Source organism: Carassius carassius, chromosome 3 (genome assembly GCF_963082965.1).
Source record: "Carassius carassius chromosome 3, fCarCar2.1, whole genome shotgun sequence".
Classification (NCBI taxonomy): domain Eukaryota; kingdom Metazoa; phylum Chordata; class Actinopteri; order Cypriniformes; family Cyprinidae; genus Carassius; species Carassius carassius.
The window spans coordinates 8,896,785-8,917,802 of NC_081757.1; the positions used below are offsets into that span (position 1 = coordinate 8,896,785).

The 21,018-nt window shown below is 35.8% G+C and overlaps 1 protein-coding gene across 1 annotated transcript in view; it reads left to right on the forward strand.

The window, feature by feature from the left end:
- The first annotated feature begins 316 nt into the window (after positions 1-316).
- The window catches only part of aldh1a3 (aldehyde dehydrogenase 1 family, member A3), a 30,310-nt gene continuing 9,608 nt past the window's right edge, over positions 317-21,018 (forward strand). The window contains exons 1-6 of the mRNA XM_059527525.1: positions 317-691; positions 1,257-1,361; positions 1,973-2,113; positions 8,783-8,912; positions 13,521-13,582; positions 19,797-19,925. Coding sequence (XP_059383508.1) covers positions 593-691; positions 1,257-1,361; positions 1,973-2,113; positions 8,783-8,912; positions 13,521-13,582; positions 19,797-19,925 — 666 coding nt within the window. The 5' untranslated portion in view covers positions 317-592. The remainder of the gene's footprint in view (positions 692-1,256; positions 1,362-1,972; positions 2,114-8,782; positions 8,913-13,520; positions 13,583-19,796; positions 19,926-21,018) is intronic.

Genomic DNA, 21,018 nt, shown 5'->3' on the forward strand with positions numbered 1-21,018 from the left:
GAGGGGAAACAATGGCAACAGTGTCCGAGTATGAGCTCGAAGCTGGGAAAGTCTTTGTCCCGTCGAACAAAAGCATTTGTTTGCACTTATTCAACTCCACTCAACTTCACCAGGCCCAGGTGCTAAAACCAACTTCATGATGAACATCAGAACGCATCAGTGATGCCCGGCCCGCCGTCGCTTCAAATCCATCGCTCCACCAGCAGATCAAAGCCATGTAAATATTGCAGGGCAATTAATTCACACTCATTACCTCCAGTGCCTGACATAAAGACACAGCCAATCGTGTTGGGTTTCAGAGGCGAGTGGGTGGAACGAGGTTTTTGAGAGACATTCCTGAACCCCAGCCTTTTTCCATGTTTGAGCTCCTTAAACTTCATCACGGAAACTCATATCTGAAAAACATTATGTTTTGTGTTTGAAAGACTGATTCACTGGCAGGTGGGACGGAGACTGTGTTTGTCATGGTAGGCGGAGTGCACTCTTGCCCAGAGGGGGAGGACCTTTAAAAGCTCTTATAAAGTGTGCTGGATGGAGTGAACAGTGATCTGTGATCTTCATCTCTAGTGCACTTCACTGTGACTGCTCTGCAATGGCACAGAATGGGACTATAGAGAACGGGCTCGCTCGAAACTCATGCCCTCCGCCTCTACCTCAGCCTGTGAAAATCCCTGAGATTAAACACACTAAGGTAAGAGCTTGTCTTCAGCCTTAAATCGCAGACAAATACTAAAGCGAATGGAGTTTTAGTCTGATTAGTCCTTTAGTCTTTTTCAGGAAACTTTAGGCTGTTACTATTAAAAATAAAGCTTTTTTTTTAAAGCCTGATGTCATTCAAGTTTTTATAGTTCTTTAGAAAATGTACTGGTGTGTTAAAGAGCCAAAACAAAACTAATGCACTGGTTTAAGGAACATATTTTGAGAACTGTGCATTATCTTTAAGAAGTGATTTATTTATTTTTTATAAGAGGGTTCAAATGGTTAAAGGGTTTTTAAATGAGGGATACATACACAATATTTACATTTATGATTTTTTTCATTATTATTTCTATTTGTGGACATGTTAATGAGCTAGTTATTTACATTTATCATGTAACTTTAAATTATATTTGTTTTCATTTATTAATAATTTTACATTATCTTAATTCATATTTGCAGGAGTTAAAGAAGATAATTATATTTATTATTTATATTCATAGACAAGTCTTAACTGTAATAGGAAACCAGATTCACTGCAGTCTAACTATTTGTTGCAGATTTTTATCAATAATGAATGGCACACGTCAATCAAAGGAAAGAAGTTTCCAACGATCAACCCTGCAACAGGTGTCAAAATCTGCGACATCGAGGAGGCGGATAAAGTACGATGAATTTGACTCATTAGATGTCTAATTAAAAATGAGGAGTCATGTACAGTGACATGTATATCTGCCGTGCATTTTTATGTAGGCCTAAATGTATGAGTTAAAATACATTGCATTGTTGAACTATTAATATGCATAAGAGACTGATTTGAGAGATATGTGAGAATGCTTATTATTTATGTAGGCCTAATTGCAATTGGAAATTGATAGAATAAGAAATTTGAGTTATTATTTAATTAGCTTGCACTTTTGTCAGTTAAACTATGAATATTCATATGACACTGATTTGAGAGTTTGTATTTATTTTGTAATTGTGTTTATTTATTGCAGTTATTTTATTATTTTGGCTGATATGCAACTAATTGTGTTGAATTAAGCCGTTAAACTATTATACATATAAGACTGATATAAGCATTTATCAGGCAAGAATTTTAAACATGGTTGTTTAACTAATATAATGACTTGGCAGCTGATACAAGATGTATTTAATCAGGTATCATAATTTGCCATTAGTCATCTGCAATATCACTTTCAGGTTGTTAATAAGAGTCGCTTCACTTGTGATGTGTGATGTGAGTGTAGTCTAAAGTGTCGGTTTGATTGCTCAGGCTGATGTAGATGAGGCGGTGACAGCTGCCAGAGCGGCCGGCAAGAGAGGCTCGGAGTGGCGGCGGATGGACGCGTCGAGCCGTGGCCAGTTACTGCACAGACTCGCGGATCTGCTGGAACGAGAGCGCGCTGTGCTCGCGGTGAGTCTGCCTTCAGCGATGAACCCTTTTGAACATCTACGGTTCCAACATTTGGATTTAGAATGTTAGGTGACGTCACATAACTCCCCAATTCAAACTGCTTTCCCGCTTTAGCTGGCAGCTGAGACGCGCTTTAACCACATAATGCTTAATTTAGGGTTCAGATATTTAAATACACATAAGTACTAGTAAAATAATAGATTTAGAGTTTGTAAAATACACACGGATGGTTATGGAAGCAGCAATAACAATGCATTCAAATATAATTTGCATGTTTTATTCATATCAGATAGCCTACACAGTGTAAGTAGCTTTAAAGAGTAACTAAACCCTAAACTAACTTTTTTTTAGTTAATGATCTGTAAGAAGGGGGCTTTATTAGTGCTGTTCATTGATTCGAGTAACTTTTTTGACGTTTGAGTATAAAGTGTTTTATTTCTACAATATATGGTGTAAAACGTCTGAGTGCTGCCCTCTTCAGGTTGAACGGTGGCTACTGCAGTTAATTTTTTCTATTGGATGTTGCGGTGGCAAGTGACATAAGCGGTGGCAGGTGATGTAAGCAGTTTCCAGCTCACCACGCCCCTTGTTACGAGCTACCACGCCCTTGACAGTATAAAACCATCTTGTTCCGTCAAAATTACTGTAGTGAGTCAGGAGTTGAAATTGCGAGTATTGAAAACCAGGATAGAGTATTATAGCATCTATTTAGCATACCATTTAAATAGTTATTTATATTATTTCGTGTAGCCTATGTAGTTAATTAGCGTAGTTGTTAGTGTAATGTATTGTTAGAAGCATAGTTAGTTAGTAGCATAGTATAGCATCAGTTAGGATAGCTTCAAGTTAGCGTAGATTTATTTACAGTGGTCACGATGGTACGTGCTGGTTGCAACAGCATGGACCGTATAGTTTTCCAGCAAACTTGAAAATTAGGCGCTGGAAGACCGGGAGTTACCGCCAAGAGCTAGAGTGTGCAAACTGCATTTTACGCGGGATTGCTTCTCCAACGCAATGGAGGTGGAAATGGGCTTCTCCACACAGCTCGCGCTGAAAAGCGACGCGGTGCGGGAGTTAAGAGTGCAGTTTGAGCCAGCAGTTCAAATTAATATGGCTCAGGCCACAGACACCTCGACATCCTCCACTTCAGGTGAAGGTGGGGGAGAAAAGTCCTCTACTTCAAATGAACGCTCTGTTGCAAAGCTACTTGCGTCACTACAGTCACTCTCCATTTTAGCGACTCTGACAGCAGCTGTCAATTAATCCGTCACTGCGGGTCTCAGGTTCACGCCCCACGTGCTCAGCCCTGCCCTCGGTTCATCCCCTCTATCTCCGCTGTGCTCTGCCCACTTTTCAGTATTTTTCAAATATTGCCAGTGGGTGGAGTCAGGCTCTGACCAGGGGTTTAGTTACCCTTTAAAAGTCCACGTGCTGTAAATCCGACTGACAGGACTCACTGAAGTGCAGCATGAACAAACATGGCGCCGCCCATCTCACGTTATAAATCACGATCAAACTCATTTATGACGATTTTTAAAAGACACAGCACACTCACTTACATGTATTTGTGGAATCGGAATTGATAACATGGTGTGTGAATATTTTGAATAAAAAACGAAAAACTAAATAAAAATAATCCATCTGTCATAAAGTGTTTTCTTGGCTGCGTGTGTCACGTGACAAGCACGACGCATCGCCATGGAAACAAAAGTGGAAACGTTCTAAAATAAGGTCACCTAAAAGTGTTGCCAACTCTCGATAAATAAGCAACGGCAGCTTCAAAAACAAGCCCAATGTCACTATATTATTTATTACTGCACTGAAAAAAGTGTTTCATTCATCCAATTAAAAAAATTTGGGTAATGATTCACATCTTAATTTTAATTTTAGCAATTTTTTTAATTTGTCTAGTTATTTACCTACACAACTCTAAAACTACGTCAACGCAGGGTAAAGTTACAGTTCTGCACCTATTATGTTACTATGCTCTTTTAATGCTTCTTAACTTTTCTGTTTTGCCTGTTTTCCAAGCTGTTGTTATATAATCTACAAAGAAATAACATTTTAATTGTTTCTATCTTATATAGCCACTCAGACTGACTCGTCAAGTTAATATGCTCAACATAGTGCCGGATAGTTTTTGTTCCTCAAATGGACAGAATGGCAAAACTCAAAACTGAATTATAAGCGCTACCATTTCAAATGAAACAAACTATTATTTGTGATGCCCCGAAGTTGATGCAAAAATTTAGTTGTGAGATGTTTGCGCTTTGTAGAATACAGCACCATAATTTTCATAGTATCTTATTAGTAAAAAAAAAAGACTTTATTCTCAAACTTATTCTTGTTAAGTACAGACGCTGTTGTCACCTAAATTTTTTTTGACACTGCAAGCCCCAATCCGGAAGCCAAAAACATGTAAATGTGAAAAAGGCTAATTAATCGGAAGTCTCACACACTCAAAGAATATGGTGAACTTCTGCGTTACAAAATAAAGTGGGATACATCTTTTGCTGTATTTTCAATCCAGTATTCATTACTTTCAAGGAAAATTTGTGTTTTCTGTGTGCTGTTTGTGCATATTAGCATTTATATGTGTTAAAGTGCCCCTATTATGGGTAATGAAAGGTTCATATTTTGGTTTCAGGAGTCCCCAACAACAGGTTAACATGCATGCAAGGTAAAAAAAAAAAAAAAACACTTTCATTGTCTTATAATACAGTGTTACCGGGGAAACAAAAGTGCCACCTAGTGGCAAAGAATACATTTGCATTTTCATTCAGACCAACAGAAAAGACCAACAAGTGGGTGGGCAATATGCTAATGTTTCATGATGCATGAAATGGCTTGGTATTCGTTTTACAATCGACTCATTTAAATGATTCAGAGTCGACTCTTTCTTTTGAGAGATAATAACTTTATACTCTGTGCACTTTCAGATTTAAAACTTTGCATGATGTTTTCATTAGGGATGCCCCGGTTGACCGGCCATAAATCGGAACCGGACGGTTTTTGCTTAAAATAAGCGATCGGCAATCGGCCGATGTTCAGATCAACTTCTCGCGGTTTGGATGAGAAACTAAACGGACTTAACTTTTTTTTTTTTTTGGTAAATTAGAACTTGCATACATGTTTGAAAAGCCAGAAGTAAACGTCAGTTCTGCATTAGGATGATTATTTGTATTTTACCTTATAATTACATTGACTTAATTTGATTTTAAAATCACCTGCTGTAGCACACTGAAAAAAACTGTTTCATTCATCCAATTAAAAAATTTTAGGGTAGTGATTCACATCTATATTTTTTTACTTGAGACAATAAGTTATTTATTTTTCATTGGCTCAAGTAAAAAATATAGATGTGAATCATTACACAATTTTTTTTTTTAATTGGATGAATGAAACACTTTGCATCTTTGTTTTATTCGCACCAACATTATTTGATTTTAACATTTTGGAATAATGTATTTATATAGCATACTTTTATTCAGTCTCACTGGTAAAGACCTTTTTTTTATTTAATTAAAATTTAATTTATTTTTTTATTATTTTTTATTTTTTATTTAAACCAAACTTAAAAACTAAAACAAATACTGAATGCTGATTAAGATACATCTCATTGAATGTGTGTTGATTGTGTTGTTTGTAGAACTATGCAGTTATTGCCTTTAATTTCACATGGTTACAGTTAATCTTTTAATTTAAGGCCATTTCTATGTAGTTTCAACCCAATTCAAAAACAAAAGCTAAATGCTGATGCCTGTACCATCTATGTTTGTATTGAATGTAGGCTTCTTACTGTGCAGTTACTGCTGTTAATTTCAGATGGTTACAGTTATGGTTTTCAAATAGCCAAAAGCCAGTTTGGCCTATTAAATACCAAATAAATCTTGTTCATGCACACTTTCTTTCTTTCTTGTTTGTTGCTTAAAGATAAAAAAAAATCGGAAATCGGTATCGGAATCGGCCAGTTTGCTTGTAAAAAATTATTATCGGAATCGGCCATGAAAAATCATGATCGTGCATCCCTAGTTTTCATCACTTAGAGCTCTGTTACACACTGCATTAAAACTTTTCTAAAATCCATAATAGGGGCAATTTAACATGAACAGAGAAAACAAAATAGGCTATAGTACAAAACAACAGTATGTTGCAACTAGCCTACTAAATTAATACTAACTAGCATTAAATTAGGATACACATTCAAATTCATACAAAACAAATAATCATATGCCATTTTAAACAATACAATTATAACAAAGTTTCTTTATATCAGGATTTAGCTATACAGTTGCTCATGTCAACAAACCTTATTTAAAAATGACTTTGTATCCTTTCAAATCTTGGTGAAATTTAAGAGTCCCCATGTAAAAACCTTAGTCAGAACATATGAACCAATTGAGCTCAATCAGAATTAAATTTCTGTCCAATTGAAAGTGTTGCAGATCGTAAAATTAGCACATTAAATTGTACACAAAACAGTTGCATGAAACTGAGCACTTGCTGCTTCATTGTAATGGCTGCGGTCTGTTTTTAGTCACGCCACACACTCGCAGTGTCGATAAGCTGTCACGGCTGTCTGAATGCATTCGTCAAACACTACTGCAGGTGTGAGCATTGACATGGTGGTCTGATTTTGAAGTCTTGTCAATTAAAACAGAAACACAATCATAGTTTAGGATTTAGATGCTTTTGACAAAGCAACTTGCTTTTTTTCATGCATTTTTTTTGCAAGTTTTCTATGAATATCTATCTATCTACAGTACAGACCAAAAGTTTGGAAACATTACTATTTTTAATGTTTTTGAAAGATGTTTCTTCTGCTCATCAAGCCTGCATTTATTTGATCAAAAATACAGAAAAAAATGTAATATTGTGATATATTATTACAATTTAAAATACTTTTTTTTTTAATTTATTATACTTTAAATTATCATTTATTTCTGTGATGCAAAGCTGAATTTTTAGGATCATTATCACATGATCCTCTAGAAATCATTCTAATATGATGATTCATTATTGAAGTTGGAAACAGTTCTGCTGCTTAATATTTTTTCAGAACATGTGATACTTTTTTAGGATACTTTGATGAATAAAAAGTAAAAAAAAAAAGAGGCTATGTTTTTTGAAAATATAAATATTTTGTAATAACAATGTACACTACTGGTCAGTAATTTGGGGTCAGTAATTTTTTTTCTTTCTTTTTTTAAAATAAAATAAAATAAATACTTTTATTCAGCAAGGATGTGTTAAATTGATAAAAAGTGATAGAAAAAAATATATATTATTAGAATATATATTATTAGAATTTTTTTTTTTAATAAATGCAGTTCTTTTTAACCTTTTATTCATCAAATATATTAGACAGCAGAACTGTTTCCAACGCTCATAATAAATCAGAATATTAGAATGATTTCTAAATGATCATGTGATAGACTGGATGTTATATGTGACACTGAAGGCTGGAGTAATGATGCTGAAAATTCAGCTTCGCATCACAGGATTAATTTTTTTTTTTTAAGTATATTCAAATAGAAAACTATTATTTTAAGTTGTAATAATATTTCACAATATTACAGTTTTTTCTGTATTTTTATGTGCAGGCTTGATGAGCAGAAGAAACTTCTTTCAAAAACATTAAAAATAGTAATGTTTCCAAACTTTTGGTCTGTACTGTATCTGTCTATCTATCAAAAAGTGTTATTTTCTTTGGTCATATTGTTGTTTGTTTCTCGGTACAGTATCAAAATGCTTCAGTTTTAGATAATTAAAGCCTTACTTGGTTTTCATCCTGTTCTACTGCCAGAGCATATTAGTTACCGCATTTGTGAATGAAATTTTACAGATGTGAGTGAAGTAATGTTTTTAGATTGCATGTGATTGCTAATTGCAAACATGTCCTGTGATTCTGGAGTATAATTTCAATAACTCGGAGAACTGAGTATGGAAATAAAGAACAGATTTGGAGATAGAGAGGTTAAAGTGAACTCTTTCTTATACCGCACTGCCTATTAAGCCATTTACGGTGCCTTTTACAATCGTACATTGAATAAAAGGGATGGATCAAATGTAATATATGCGTTCTTCACAATTACATTCATGTAGTTTTGGATGTTTCCCACGCAAATAGATTCAAGTAGAGAAATGCAAAACACACCCAGCAATCTAGTATGATTAATTTTGGGAGGCTGTCAGTAGCTTGTCAGTATGATCATGCTTTAGAAGTATAATCGTATTTTAAGTAACCTGAACATAATATTGTTTTGTGCACAGTAATCGAACCATTCCAGCGCAGATGGGCATCGTCCCATATTACAGCTCTCATGAGTGTAAACTCTGCCAATGACTTCAGCCACACTCTTACCCACATACTTTTATCCTCATGTTGACATTGTTTTTATTGTTGGAGGGCAGCAGAATTTATTATTTGCGTTATTGTTTAATTTCTGGCCCTACTAACTCCCCATACGCACTAAAATCTTGGCATCTGACATGCATGAAAAAGTTGTTTTGTATCAAATTTGTAGCTCTCGAAATGAGCATGCTTTTAAAAAAATGCCCCATAAAAATGCCTATTTAAAACAGATTGCTAATAAAATCATAACTTTATGCTTTTATATATTCTCAGAATGGTTTTACAGTTGAACCGAATGCTTTCTTTTTTTCAAGACTCTAGAGTCAATGGACACTGGCAAACCCTTCCTGCATGCATTCTTTGTCGATCTGGATGGCAGCATTAAGACCCTGAGATATTACGCCGGCTGGACGGACAAGGTTCATGGGAAAACGATGCCGGTCGGTGAGTATCAAAGCCAGTTGAATGGATCACTTTGTCACCTGTGTATTTACTGCTGTGATTGAACATGTGAACCAGAGCTCAGCGATTCTCAATTTAAGAATTACCTTCTTTTCAAATAATGAGAGTGAATTTGAATTAAATTGATTGTTAAATTACAGGACGTAAAATTTGAATTTTATTAGAAAAAATTTGAGCATTCTGGGAAATTGAGTGGTTTTGCACTTGTAAATGTAATTAAATATTACAGAATATGTCTAAATGAACTACCTGTTTTTGAAAATACAAAGTTTTCATATTTATGCATGATTAATAATTATGCAAAAAAAAGTTATTAAAAAAAAATAATACTTCCAAGCAGGCATGCACTAGTTTAGGGTCAGTGAAATTTTTCTAATATTTGCAAAAATAAGTATTTTATGCTAGCCAATGCTGCATTTATTTGAAAAAAAAAAACTTGTGAAATGTTAACATAATTAAAAACACCTGCTTTCTATTGCTGTATATTGTAAAATGTCATTTATTCCTGTGATGCAAAGCTGAATTTTCAGCATCATTACTCCAGTCTTCAGTGTCACATGATCCTTCAGAAATCATTCTGAGATACTGATTTGCTGCTCAAGAAATATTTGTTTTTATTATTATTACTATTAATGTTTTTGTGGAAACTGGGATACATTTGAAAGGATTCTTTGATGAACAGAAAGTTCAAAAGAACAAACATTACTGTGAGCATTTACTTTTGAATGATAGTGTATGAATGCATTTAAAATTTTAACTATACTTAAAAGTGAAGTGTTTATTTTTAAAATCCAATTTGAAATTTAAGTTTAATATGACAACTGTGCATAAGTAATTTGTAGGTTTTGGACTGGAAACCTATCTGGAGACTTGAAAGTAAGAATTCTGCTTCCTGTGTGCAACGGGATTTCCAATTTAAAAGTCCCTCTCAATTGAGCTCTGCTGCCATCCAAGCCAGCCAGTGTTTCCCAAAAGTCCTCTTCCTCTTTATTCTAGAGATGAGCATGAAAGGGTTGATGGGTTCCCTTCTTCAGTCCTGGGTGGTATATCACCTCCCTCTCTAATTCTTCCTTTTCCCCCAGCATTCCTGCCACTCCAGGATAGTCAATAGACAAAACATGCTTCCCTCCTTTCCCCCTGATTAGATTCAAATAAAGCGTTAAAAGACGAAAGCCCTGGCACACAAAGGAAAAGGAAGAGGCTCTGATCCTAATCGCTGAGGTGCGACCGCTGGTGCCGCAGATGAGCCGGAGTTCAGGGAATCAGTGGCCAGATAGAATATCTCGCTCTTTTGAGGGCTGGAAAACGGTGCGAGACTGAAGCCTCTTTGAATTTCCCCATTGATAACGGCTGCCAATTAGCATACGTCAACCGCCTACTGCCCAACTCAAGTGTTTATTTGGAAAAATGTGTAGTTTTACGGTTCATCACATTGGGTGGATTAACCCGGATTGTCGACACGCCAATTATAAAACCAATCTGACCAATTTGACATTTCCACCCGAAACCAGAAGTGGATCCTGACCAGATAAAGCTGTCTTTTCCATGCATATCTGACATTTGGTCGAGTTAAGCTTGTAAAGCCTGACATATGGTTATAAAAACTGTTTTCCCTCTTTTTTTTTTTTATGGAAAAGTTTATCGAACATTTAGACAAAATCCTCTCCCAAAAAATGTTGCATGATTTTTTTGTGGCGTATCATATTGAGAAAATCAAGCTTTTATTGCTCATATAGTAAGAATATGGAGGTCATAATTGAGAAAAAGCACTTAAACGGAGCATAAACATGCAATTTGTTGCAAATGTTGATATTTATATGGTCAACAAAGTAAGATGAAATTCTGACGCTTGAGATGCTAATTTAATGAGATCTTTTTAACAGTATAACAAAATACTTACATAAAATGCATATAAATGTCGATATATTTCCCAATAATGTCTTAGAAAGATGATATTTAAATGCATAGTTTTATTTAGTTTCATAATGTATAATGCAATGCAATGCAATACAACGATGACTGAGGGGTTGAAAAAATAAAACTTCCTTAAAAGCCTGATTATCATATTTAAAAAAAAATATGACTAATAATATAAAAGTTATTCTTATATTTACTTTAGAAGTATTATTAAAGATTCCTCAGCAAAAAATATGAAACATGAACTGAAGTTTTTACAATTATACAAAAAATATAATTGTTTTACTTGCTAAATAGTATAAACTCAGTCAGATGACGGAAGGCATGGAGTAGATTGTGTGCAACAGGTTTTTCAGCAAATGTTGAAGATTTAGAGGCCTTAGAAATTTGCGTATCAAATATGATACAGTAGGGTTCATAGGGTTTAAGCTAATTCAGTTCAGGCTTTCATTTCAGAGCTTTGGCTCCACATAAATGCATGTTAAATCTCAGATATGTTCTATTTTTTGGTTCTCAACATGTCAGTTTGTAGTATTTTTTTGTTGTATTTTTGTATTTTTGTGCAGACAGATGCATTACTTGTTGCTGGAAGCTTGCCATGACATTAGAAGTTGAAGGGCGAGGCTTTGTACAGTTTTGCTGAAATAAAGCCCTTCTAGATGCTGTGTAAATTTAACCTTTGATAAGCAGCACTGTCAGATCAGTAAGAAAGGGCCGTCGGCTGATCCCAGCCAGAGATGAGCATTGTGTAAGGGAGTCGTCAAGTCTGTAATCACCCTGACACACTGCGGCGTGGGGAAACACGAGAAGGTCAGGGCTCGGAGAGGCCGGCTCCCACGCATCTACACTCATATGAAATGTCATGCATGGATGTTTGTTGTTGGGCTGTAGATTTAATTGGATGACTCTTATGAAGTTCTCAAAACCACAAAAGTTGCATTGCTGCCTGTTGTTTACATAGGTATCATCCTAACTAAAATGTAACCACATGTGACCCTGGACCACAGAACCAGATCAATCATTTTGACCCATACAATGTATTTTTGGCTATTTCTACAAATATACCCCAGTGACTTAAGACTGGTTTTGTGCTCCAGGGTCACATATATGACTAATTTGGACTACTTTAAATAGACAGCAACTCGTACAAATTTCTATGAAATGAAGCTTTAATATTTTGCTAAGATAATTCTGTAATTCTCTTATAAGCATCACAATATATAGCACACACCAACACTAAAAATCAAAATTTAGTCTAAATATATGAATTCAATATATGCATTTATATATGAGGTTAAATCTAATTAAAATATATACAAAAAGTAAAATCTAATACAAATAAAAATGGACAGTTTTGTGTGTGTGCTGTATATTTTTATGTTTACTTCCTCACAGTTTAAATACATTTAAATGATTCAAATTCAAATTCTATCACTAATTTGACATTTTGGCATTATTTTTCTTATTTTCACTGAGATCATCAAAATGCATTCTGGGATTGCGGTTCAAAAGTTTGGGGTCAATTAATGAATTTCTTTTTTGAAGAAATGTAATGCTTTTAATCAGCAAGGACCTATTAAATTAATCAAAAGTGACATCAAAGATTCTATTTCAAATAAACTTTGTTCATTTGATGTTTATATTCATCAAAGAATCCTCAAAAAGCCATAAAAATATCAGTTTTCACAAAAATATGAGCAGCACAACTATTTTCAACATTGATAATAATCATAAATGTTTCTTGAGCAGCAAATAAGCATATTAGAATGATTTCTGAAGGATCATGTGACACTGAAGACTGGAGTAATAATGCTGAAAATTCAGCTTTGATCAAAGGAATAAATTACATTTTAAAATATATTACAATAGAAAACAGGTATTTAAAAATTATACAAATATTTCAGAATTTTAGTACTGTTTTTTATGGTATTTAACTGCAGAAATGAATAGCACTCTCATGCTGTTCCAAACCTTTATTTTATTATGATGTCCAATATTCACTGAAAATCTTTTTCCACACTTCAGTTCACAGAGAAAATAGTAGCAAAGAGGTTTGCAATGACATGATGGTGAGTAAATAATGAAGGAAATGTTCATTTTGAAGTAGACTATGTTCAATAATCAGTCGCACCAGGGCCACTCGAGTCTTTAACTGGATACACGTTGGAACAAGGAAGTGGTAAATTGGCCAATCTTAGTGGCATTTTCCGACGGAAAGGTTCAAGTGCGAAGAGATGTGATAAAACTGCATTGCTACCTTACATTACCCCGACTGGATATCTGACTCCTGGGAGAGAGAGCAAAGGGAGAAAGAGAGCGCTGAGGGTGAACAAAGGTGTGCATCCAAGCCAAGAGCAGATCAGCAGCGGGTTTGAACTGCTGCCCAGACTTCTCACACACCTCAGGCCTCTCTCATTTCAATGTGTCTCCGGTGAAAGCAGAGGGGGAAAAAAGCAGCAGAACATACACTCTTCCTGACCAGAGCTTTGTGTGGGCCATTGAAACCATCGCTGTGTGTTTTTCCCAATGCTTTTTCTCTCATGTTTGGTTTTTGGTGGTAACATCCAAGAGCTTCCCAAGGAAACAATGATTGTATATCAAAGGGGAGCTTAGTGTGTTATAACGTTTAGTGCCTCTTGACTTCCTCATTGCTCTTTTTCTTCCTCCCAACAGATGAAAACTTTCTGTGTTTTACCAAACATGAGCCCGTCGGTGTTTGCGGAGCAATTATTCCGGTGAGTTCTTGACTATTTTTCATTCGCATTTTATTTGTGGAGCATTTAACATAAATTCACAGTAGGCAAATCGTAAGGTTATGGCACATCCCAATTTGATATTGGAATTTTTAGATCGTAGTATTTTTCCTATCTTTTTTTTATTCTTAATACATTTGTATTTGTAATTATAAAAAAAAAAAAAAAAAAAAAAAAAACATCTTTGAAATCTTTACCTTTATTTGAAGGTATTCATAGTGGAAAAATGAAAAATTTTCAAGTGGCTGTATTTAAAAAAATTCGATTTAATGTAATTTTTATTATTAATTCTGTTCAGTCTATCACTCTTTAGGAGTAACTAGTATCAGTGCAACTAGCTATTTTCAGTAGTCTTCAGTATCACATTATCCATTCAGAAATCATTCTTATATGCTGATTTGCTTCTCGAGAAACATATCTATTATTATCATTTTGGCACAAAGTAGCTTGTACTGTAGTATGACAATGGTAATAAAGCATGAATTAGCTGTATTATCTGATTAATCCTATTCTCGAATGCTTGAGCGCTTCATTTGTGAATTTGACAGTATTGTCATTTAAACAGATAAAGTTAAAAAGAAACATCTTTGGACAAAGTTTAGATCATAAACACAATAGGATCCAGTGAGCGTTGAATCACACATACATGATGGCTTTGTTTATATACTGTAGCCAACGCCTGTCTAGAGTCTTTTAGGTGCATGTAAGGAAACACCTTGGATAAAGAGACACACACACACACAGACGAACACAAATACACCGCTCCCTCTCGCAGAAAGTGCACTGTATTATGATCTCACATGCCATTGAAGCTTATGAATGTTTATGAAAGCTCACAACTCTATGCAACCACAAGACCTTGTTTGGTTTCCTTACTGTACAGAGGCTGTTTTCTCTCTTGACGTCACTCTGGGGATCTTTTGTGAAGCTTTAAATCCGCACTAATTCCAATCACAGGAAAGCAGCGTGACCATGAGCTATGTAACGAAAGTGCGTTTCAACTCTCGTGTAATTAAATATCTTCCATACACCCACCAAAGATCTCAACACATGCTAAAAAACTGTACAGATACTCAGAGCTGGGCAGTAACTGATTGCATGTTATCTGGATTACATAATTAGATTCCAAAGATTAAGTACTTGTAATTAGATTACATTTTTAAAAGTAGCCTACTCGTAATCAGATTACAGTTACTTTTTTATTGATTACATAGTTACATATTATTCACGCAATAGCAATACATTATTCATAGTTATAGGATTTAACCACTGGATTTTCCATTTTAAGAAGTGTTTTCTCAACTTTTCAGCATACTGTAGCATCAACTACTGATGAACACATACATTTTATTTGGATAATTAGTGGTTTATTTAACAAAGTATTACTATGACTTTGTTTCTACAATCTTGATCTTCAATAGAATGTACGATGACATCGCTAAGTGGTTGCTAATCAACACCCTAGCAACCACTGTAGTAAATAAAAAAATCTGTTCGAATGCTGCTTAATACCAAAGTCCTTTTAAGATGTCCTTTTATGTCACTCGGCCACCATCTTTGAAACGCCTCTCGGGCATCCAAGTGCAACTCCTATCTCTTTGAATGGGGAAACATCAAATTCTCCAAAACTGTTCACTAAGTTTGCGTCTAGATGTCAAATTTAATATCTGACAACAACGGTGTCATAAATGTTATTACTCTTGCTCAAATAGCGTTATAAAAAGCTTATTTTTCAGGCTAGATCAGCCAGTGCGCATGCGCAATCCTAAACACACGTCTCAGAGCGCTGACTGCTTCTATAGCAACCGGACGCAAACGGACTTTACCGATTAGCTATTGGTTGTTTCATTCAGAAGGCGGGTCTACCTGCAATTGAGCGACCATATTTAGCATAGGCATTTTTCCCCATTCAAAATTATACGAGTGACACGTCTTGGGTATTCTATAGCCTTTGTTAATACTCTGTCAGTATTTACTAGTATCTGTGAATATTCAGCCGCAAAAATACCATTTAAATATGAATCCTCCTGGTTCTGCTTTTCTCTGTGTGAATGAATGGCACAGATGTACGGTTTAATTTACTATACAAATACTAAAGCGCACGTGATGCTCATGGTGAATTTAGCATCTGACATCTCAATATATGAGTATATGATCCCATGAACATAATCTCCAGAACTGCTCTGAGAGTCACTTTATCAGCATTTTACCATTTCTTTTGACAAAAACTATCATAATATTACATAGGCTACAAACAGAAACTTAAAGTTCTTCACAGCAACTCGTCAAAATAAAAGTTTGGTGAAGAAACCGTGATATATATGTTTTTATTTAATGTATTCACTGCTTCTCCAAAAAATTATGTGAGGATTTAAACATTTCATAGGGCCTCAAAAATTACATTTTTATTAAACTTAAGAAATTGTGGATTGTTTAATATTGTAAGTTTTATTATTTCAATGAATAAGACATACTTTTTGATTAATACAATTTCATTTAATCATTAAAACAGAGTCTAGAAAAAAGTAAATGGGGAAAAAACTGAATCCAGAAAAATGTAAATGAAAACATTTGGGGATACATTAATTACATTAAGTACAAAGATGCATTACTTGTTGATTAATACAGTTTAATGTAATCATTAAAACAGAGTCTAGAAAAATTCAAAAGAAATAGAAAAAATTAAATAAAATTTAAAATGGAAAAATCTGAATTTGGGAAAAAATAAAACAGATTTCATAAAAACCCTAGTGGTTGCAATGGCATTTACAGGTAGTTGCTAGGGTTTTTCAAAACATTATAGCACCAAGATGCTCAGAAGATGTGGGTGGTTGCAGTGCCATTAGTGGTTGCTAGGGTGTTCAAAGTGGTTTCTAGGGCATTTGTAGGTGGTTGCTGATGTGTTGCTAGGGTTTTCAGAGTGGTTGCCAGGGTGTTCCGGTTTTTGGTTTCAAAGTTATGAATGTTATGTAACTCCCAATTAAACACCCAACAAACTAGTGCAAAGAAAAATAGTCAAAGCTGTTAAATTCTGTCACTCTTTTGAAGTCACACCTAGCAATGGCAAAGAAAACCCAAATATTGTGACAGCAATTTTGAACTATTTTTGCCAATATTCTTAAAGAATCTTATTTAATTGATAGCATGCATCCATAGGGCAAACGTCTTTGTTCAGATGATAATACACAAAGTTATCATAATTAAAGGGCCTGTTTGAAGATTCTGGTTGGGTAATTCCTGACTATAAATAAAGTTATTGTCATCACTGATACACCATATTGTCTCAATTTTCTTATGTTACAAAAGCCTACAAATCATTTATCAAATCAGGCCATCCAAGAATCTTAGTTCATCAATGAAAATGTTATTTATTGCCTTACGTTGCTTTGGAAACAAAGTACAAACTGTTGATAGACACTGGAGATTATATCATAAAGTCATTATTCATATTTGGGATTGGTTTGGTGGTAATTAGAGAAAGCAACGCTGGCGTTCGGCGCACATGAGTCACTCAGAGAGAAAAATAAGAAAAGTGAAAATGCAATCCAGAAACACGTTTAATTGCCATGACAACATTCAAAAAGATGTAAAAAATTACAACTCTCTACTTGTAAAAAAAAAAAAAGTGATTTGAGTACATATTTATTTAAGTAATTTAACACAGAACAGCAATTGACTTGATGGTGTGTTTTATATTTAAAGACGGCTGAGGTAACGTGAATGTTCATGCTACACTTTATTCACAAGCCTTTTATTCCACTTTTAGTTTCCGTTTTTATAAAACTTGTAGCAGCTACTGCATAACAATCACTCAGAATACCTTAGCAACCACATAGGAATACTCACAGACCACAACACTTGGACTTATGTTTTTGTTTTTTTATTAGAAGTGGATTTAATTACTGTAGAGTTAACGAAAGTAAAAACTCATGTGGGTTGTAAAGTTCGAAGCAAATATCATATCATATATCGGTAGATTGGGAAGATTTTAAAATGAGCGGTTCATTCATAAATTTGTACGAGCTTGTCTTCACACTGTGGAAATATTAACAAAAGACAACTGGCGCAGCACTGAAAAGGGGCGGAGCTATTAGATGTCTACAGTAGAGGGGGGTTGGCAGCTGTTGAATGTTTGATTCTGATTGGTTGATGAAAGTTGTAAGGTTATGAGGTAAAATGCACGGCTAAAGTAGTTCCAGGCAGGTATTGACCGCAATACATGTTCATATCATTGCGCCAAATGATTTTAGTTATTTCAAAGGTCTTCACAGTTTACAACAGCAAAAGAACTAAACCCTACAACACAAAGCAAAAAAATAAAGCAAATAATAGGATGAAAAAAAATTGAAATTATTTAAGTTTAGCCTTAAAATTACATTTTATTATTATGTACAGAAAGCACATATTCTTTTTCCACCTGACACACTTAGGCCCAATCCCAATTCTATTTTATACACCTTCCACTTCCCCTACCCCTCCGTCTACCCCTTCCCCTTGTCCCTTGAAACAGAGTGTCAAGGGGTAGGGGAGACAATATTCCTCTAAGAATTGGGACACCACTACTATGCCGCCCCACGTCATCATTCGTCATCTAGCTCTTACAATACACACATATGCTGGTGTGCATTAGAGCCTTTAATTATCGTTCTGTATTAATGAGCTGCTTACTGACACACACACATATCCGAAATCGCGCAGCTCACACATCCAGGAAAAAATAAACTTGTCAATGCTGCCCCACGACTTTTATTAAATACAGTTTAAATACTGAATCGCTACATTATATTTTCCAGCGACGAGAGGATACAATCGCTGTTTTTAAGTAAACTCACTCTAAAAGATAAACGAACAGACGCAAATACACGCAACCTCCATTTCTCTTTCTCTCTCTCTCTCTCTCTTTCTCTCTTGAATAGCCAATATTTGAGTAAATGGTTTAGCGATTTCTAATTATTGATGTCTAAGGCAGTTATCGCCCTGATCAGACATATGCTGTGGCACTATCATGCAGTCTGTAATTATATGACGTTAGCAAATATTAGCGATTTTTTGCAAACATGTCTTTGAGTAACATGACCGTTAATATGAACTCACAATTGAATGTAACGTAAAACAAATGATTACTTTTCATTAAAATCTTTATTTATGCCAAAAAAGCTTACATTTATGTGTCTTTTTGTTCGCTGTAGCAGCCATGTTGCTGAGATAATTCATACCCCTTCGTTTGAAGTGTGGTCCCGAAAAATCTTCGTTTGAAGTGTGGTCCCAAAAAATCGTCGTTTGAAGGGCTATCTGGCCCTTCCCCTTACTCCTACCCCTTCAACCAAAAGAGAATCGAGACACCCCTACCCCCTAGGGGAAGGGCTAAGGGGTAGAATTGGAATTGGGCCTTAAATTCAGCGGGTCGTCTCGCCTGATCTGAGGTCGTAACCGGATGGGGTGGTGGCGGCCGCTCCCCGGGGTGGGGAAGGCTGGCCTGAAGCGTATGGGTTCGCCGGCCGGGGGCGCGTCGCGCGGCCCGGTCCCCCAGTACCCGACCCCCGCGACGACGATGTAGCTTCGTTCTTCATCGACGCACGAGCCAAGTGATCCACCGCTAAGAGCTGTACTCTTTTTTTGTTAGAGGTTTCGTGGCCTTTAGCCGCAGACAAGGGGTATGGGAATGAAAAGGGGGTCTTGACCCCAGAGGGGGGGGACTTTGAGCCCACGGGGTCAGCGGGGGTTGAGGCCGCAGGGCCAGCAGGGCACCCGTCGGGGCCGGCGTCCCCCGCACCGCGACCCCCTGTGCGAGGGCGCGCCGAGGGGTACGTATCGCTCGCGCCCTTCAGTTCCGACTGTCGTGCGTCTCTCTCGCGTGCCAGAGCCCCCGGCCTCCGAACCCCATTGCAGACAGCATTTGCCTTTGCCGGGCCAACCTTAATGATCCTTCCGCAGGTTCACCTACGGAAACCTTGTTACGACTTTTACTTCCTCCCGATAGTCAAGTTTGATCGTCTTCTCGGCGCTCCACCAGGGCCCGCGAGGAGCCCCGGCGGGGCCGATCCGAGGACCTCACTAAACCATCCAATCGGTAGTAGCGACGGGCGGTGTGTACAAAGGGCAGGGACTTAATCTTTCTCTCTCTCTCTCTCTCTCTCTCTCTCTCTCCAACAACCCATTGTTGCATAATTGGTTTAATTGTCTTCTGTGTTTGTAGTGGAACTTCCCTCTGCTGATGTTTATGTGGAAGATCGCGCCAGCTTTGGCCTGCGGGAACACGGTGGTCATTAAACCGGCTGAGCAGACCCCGCTGACGGCTCTTTACACCGGAGCGCTCATAAAGGAGGTGAGGGGACAGCGGGGCTCATTGATTTGGTTTGGTGTTTTCGTTCATTAAGTTGATTTTATTAATATGGACATTGATAATTGATTGCATCAGTGCTCCCTTTCTCGCTCCCAGATTTTGTGGTTAGATTGTGCGCATTGTACAAACTTTGTAAGCCAGGGTTTTCAAGCATGGGCTTCATAATTGATCTGCATGGGGATCGTGAGATTATGATGCCAAATTAAAGTTTGGCAGAGGCTTTTTAAGCCCCAGTGTATATAATAAAGTATTACATTGGTCTCTGGAATATTTGATTCTGACTGGATGATCTCAATTGTAACACTAAGCAAATCATTTTGTATAATTTGTTACTTTTTATGATATGTGACCCTGGACCACAAAACCAGTCTTAAGTGTAATTTTTTTTTAAATTGATCTTACAGTGTAAAAAAACTTTCAAATATCCTTATAATAATTCTTTTAGAATAAATAAATCAAATGCATTAACATAAAAAAAACTACTCAAAATATTACAAAATACACCATTACGATACCTGATCTTTTATGCAAAAATGAATAATTAAATTAATTAAATATATTTATTCAAATTAGTGCTGTCAATTGTAATTGCATCCATAATAGAAGTTTTTGTTTACACAATATATGTGTGTGTGCTATGTTTATCTATTGTATATATAAATACACACACATGCATGTATATATTTAAGAAAAATTATATGTTTATATTTTTTAATATATTTATATATATTATAAATTATATGAATATAAAATATATATATATATTCTGTATGTGTGTATTTAAATAAGCATTATAAATACACACAGTACACACACATATATTATATAAACAAAGAATTTTATTTTGGAAGTGATTTATTGCTATTAATCATTTGACAGCACTACAATTAAACCTTGATTGCAGTCTTAGAGTGGTATAAACCTCGGTTGGGAACCTAGCGGTAATGAGTTGTTGCTCTGTCTCTGTTTATACAAAGCACTCAGATTATCATGTTTAATTCTTCAAAGAGAGCAGGACACGTGAATTGCTGTAATTACATGGACTAAACTGCAGCTGCAAGCCTTCAGTCAACCG